The sequence below is a fragment of the Telopea speciosissima genome, chromosome 4, assembly GCF_018873765.1.
Source record: "Telopea speciosissima isolate NSW1024214 ecotype Mountain lineage chromosome 4, Tspe_v1, whole genome shotgun sequence".
Lineage (NCBI taxonomy): Eukaryota > Viridiplantae > Streptophyta > Magnoliopsida > Proteales > Proteaceae > Telopea > Telopea speciosissima.
The window spans coordinates 2,816,542-2,818,498 of record NC_057919.1 but is presented as its reverse complement, the minus strand read 5'-3'; the positions used below and the strand labels follow the sequence as shown (position 1 = coordinate 2,818,498).

The window sequence follows — 1,957 nt, the reverse complement described above, 5'->3', positions numbered from 1 at the left end:
TTCTTTGTGTAGATACATGGTCTCCCCTCCCTCTTCACCAAGGATTTAAATCAAGTTATCAGAATCTGCGTCGGTCCCCGATTTCAATACCGATATGTATAGGTTTTTTTTTTTGGTAAACATATGTATAGGTTGGTACAGACTATATCGAACGGTTTGGCTTCACATTTTTTTTCATAAAAAAAAAAAAAAAAGAAGCCACTTTTGAACCACTTTGCCCTTATCACGGCTTCCCATCCTATCTCTCCCGCAAATTGGTTTTCTGTTGTTAATTAAAATAAACATATTTGGATCAACGGTAACTAAGTGAGGAAGAAATGTACCAAAGGAAGAGCAGAAGAGAAACCTCCATCTGCACGATTGTCTGTGCAAGAGATTGGTTCCTTCAACATAAGACAGACAATTTGGCACTTCTAGTATCGAGGGATTACAGGCTCAAAGCTCTTACAATCCATGGACGACTTCTGCACCCCACCTTCACAGAAGAAGAACGTCTCTGGGCACTTGAACAAGCAGTTATCCACCAAGCTCACGTTCGCACTGCCCGGTTTCAACGCCATTAACGGCCCTGGTATTGGCCCAAACAAGTAGTTCCCCCCAAGCAATAACCTCGCAAACGGTGATGTTCCCTCACTTGGCACCGCCGCCTTCAGTGCGTACTGAGACGGTATCATCCCTGTGAACTTGTTCTTCTCCATCGACAGGGCCGACAGCTTCGGCATTATCCCCATGAATGCCGGCAACAATCCTTGAAGCTCGTTGTAGCTCAGATCCAGGGCCACCAGCTCGCTACGGGCTCCCCTGTCTCTGGGAACCTGTATCGATGACAGCCGATTGTGGGTTAGAGTAAGCTGTTGCAGAGACGGGTGCTGGAACACAATCGATGGAACAGCGCCCGACAATCGGTTGTGGCTCAGATCCATCACCTGCAGAAACCCCAAATCCCTGATTTTGATTTTCTCCGAGAGATTCCCTTCCAGACTGTTGTTCCTCATGACAATCTCAACCAGGGAACCGGGCAAACCCACCGGAGCTCCCCCGGAGATCGCATTGTCGCTCGCATCCAAGAAACTGAGGTTCTTGAGGGAACCCAGATCGGGTAACTCGCCGGAGATCCTATTCCCCTGGAGCTCCAGCCTCTTGAGGCTGGCCAGACCCTTGAAGCTCGCGGGGATTGAGCCCTGAAGCTGGTTCCAGTCGAGATAGAGCTCCTCTAGAGCAGAGAGAGAGCCAATCGAAGTGGGTATCTCGCCGGAGAAAGAGTTTCCCGAGAGAGAAAGGCGGCGGAGACGCGTGAGGTTGGAAAGAGAGGTCGGGATGGAACCGGACAAAGAATTGTAGGCCAGGTCGAGGATTTCCAAGTAAGGGAGGTAGTTGCAGGCGGAGGAAGAAAGTGAACCAGTGTAGCCAGCTTGGTCGAGACTGACCCCCGTTACCCGGTTCATGCCGGAAACGACGAGGTCGCATCGGAAGCCACAGGTGAAGCGGTCGCTGAAGACGTAGTCGCAGGGGTCGACGGAGAAGACCCATGAGCTCAGACAAGATCCAGGAGTCACTGACCCATTGTCAAGCCCCTTCTTCAGCTCTTTCAAGCCTTTCACGTCTCCCCAATACGTTTTCGAATCCCCTCTGAACAACAGCTCTGAAGCTGTAAATATCATCAGAAATAAAGTGGATACAGAGATATAGAGACTACCCATATTTTCTCCTTCTCACTATCACTCTTACCCTCGCTCACTCACTCTTCAGTGGTGGCTGGTCCCTTTCTGGGCTCCTCGGATTTCTAGCAATTGGCGAACTCTAGAGATAGGAGTGTCTCAACCTAACAGTTGCAGAGATGGATAGAACAATGTGACATTAGCACCGTCGGGTAAAAGGATACAATGGACCGTCCGGTATTTAACTTATGCCATGTGGCTGGCTGATATGACCAAGTTTGAGGTAGCGGTCAGGCGAT

General features: G+C 49.7%; 1 protein-coding gene across 1 annotated transcript; it reads right to left on the bottom strand.

Annotated features, from left to right (window-relative positions):
- Positions 1-413: 413 nt before the first annotated feature.
- LOC122658163 (LRR receptor-like serine/threonine-protein kinase RGI5) lies at positions 414-1,700 on the bottom strand. The gene has a single exon (XM_043853070.1). It carries the CDS (start codon positions 1,698-1,700, stop codon positions 414-416), a length of 1,287 nt encoding a protein of 428 aa, XP_043709005.1.
- Positions 1,701-1,957: the final 257 nt, after the last annotated feature.

Bases quoted from the DNA above. Each gene is read 5' to 3' on its own strand.
- LOC122658163 (XM_043853070.1), bottom strand. From the start codon at position 1,700: ATGGGTAGTCTCTATATCTCTGTATCCACTTTATTTCTGATGATATTT.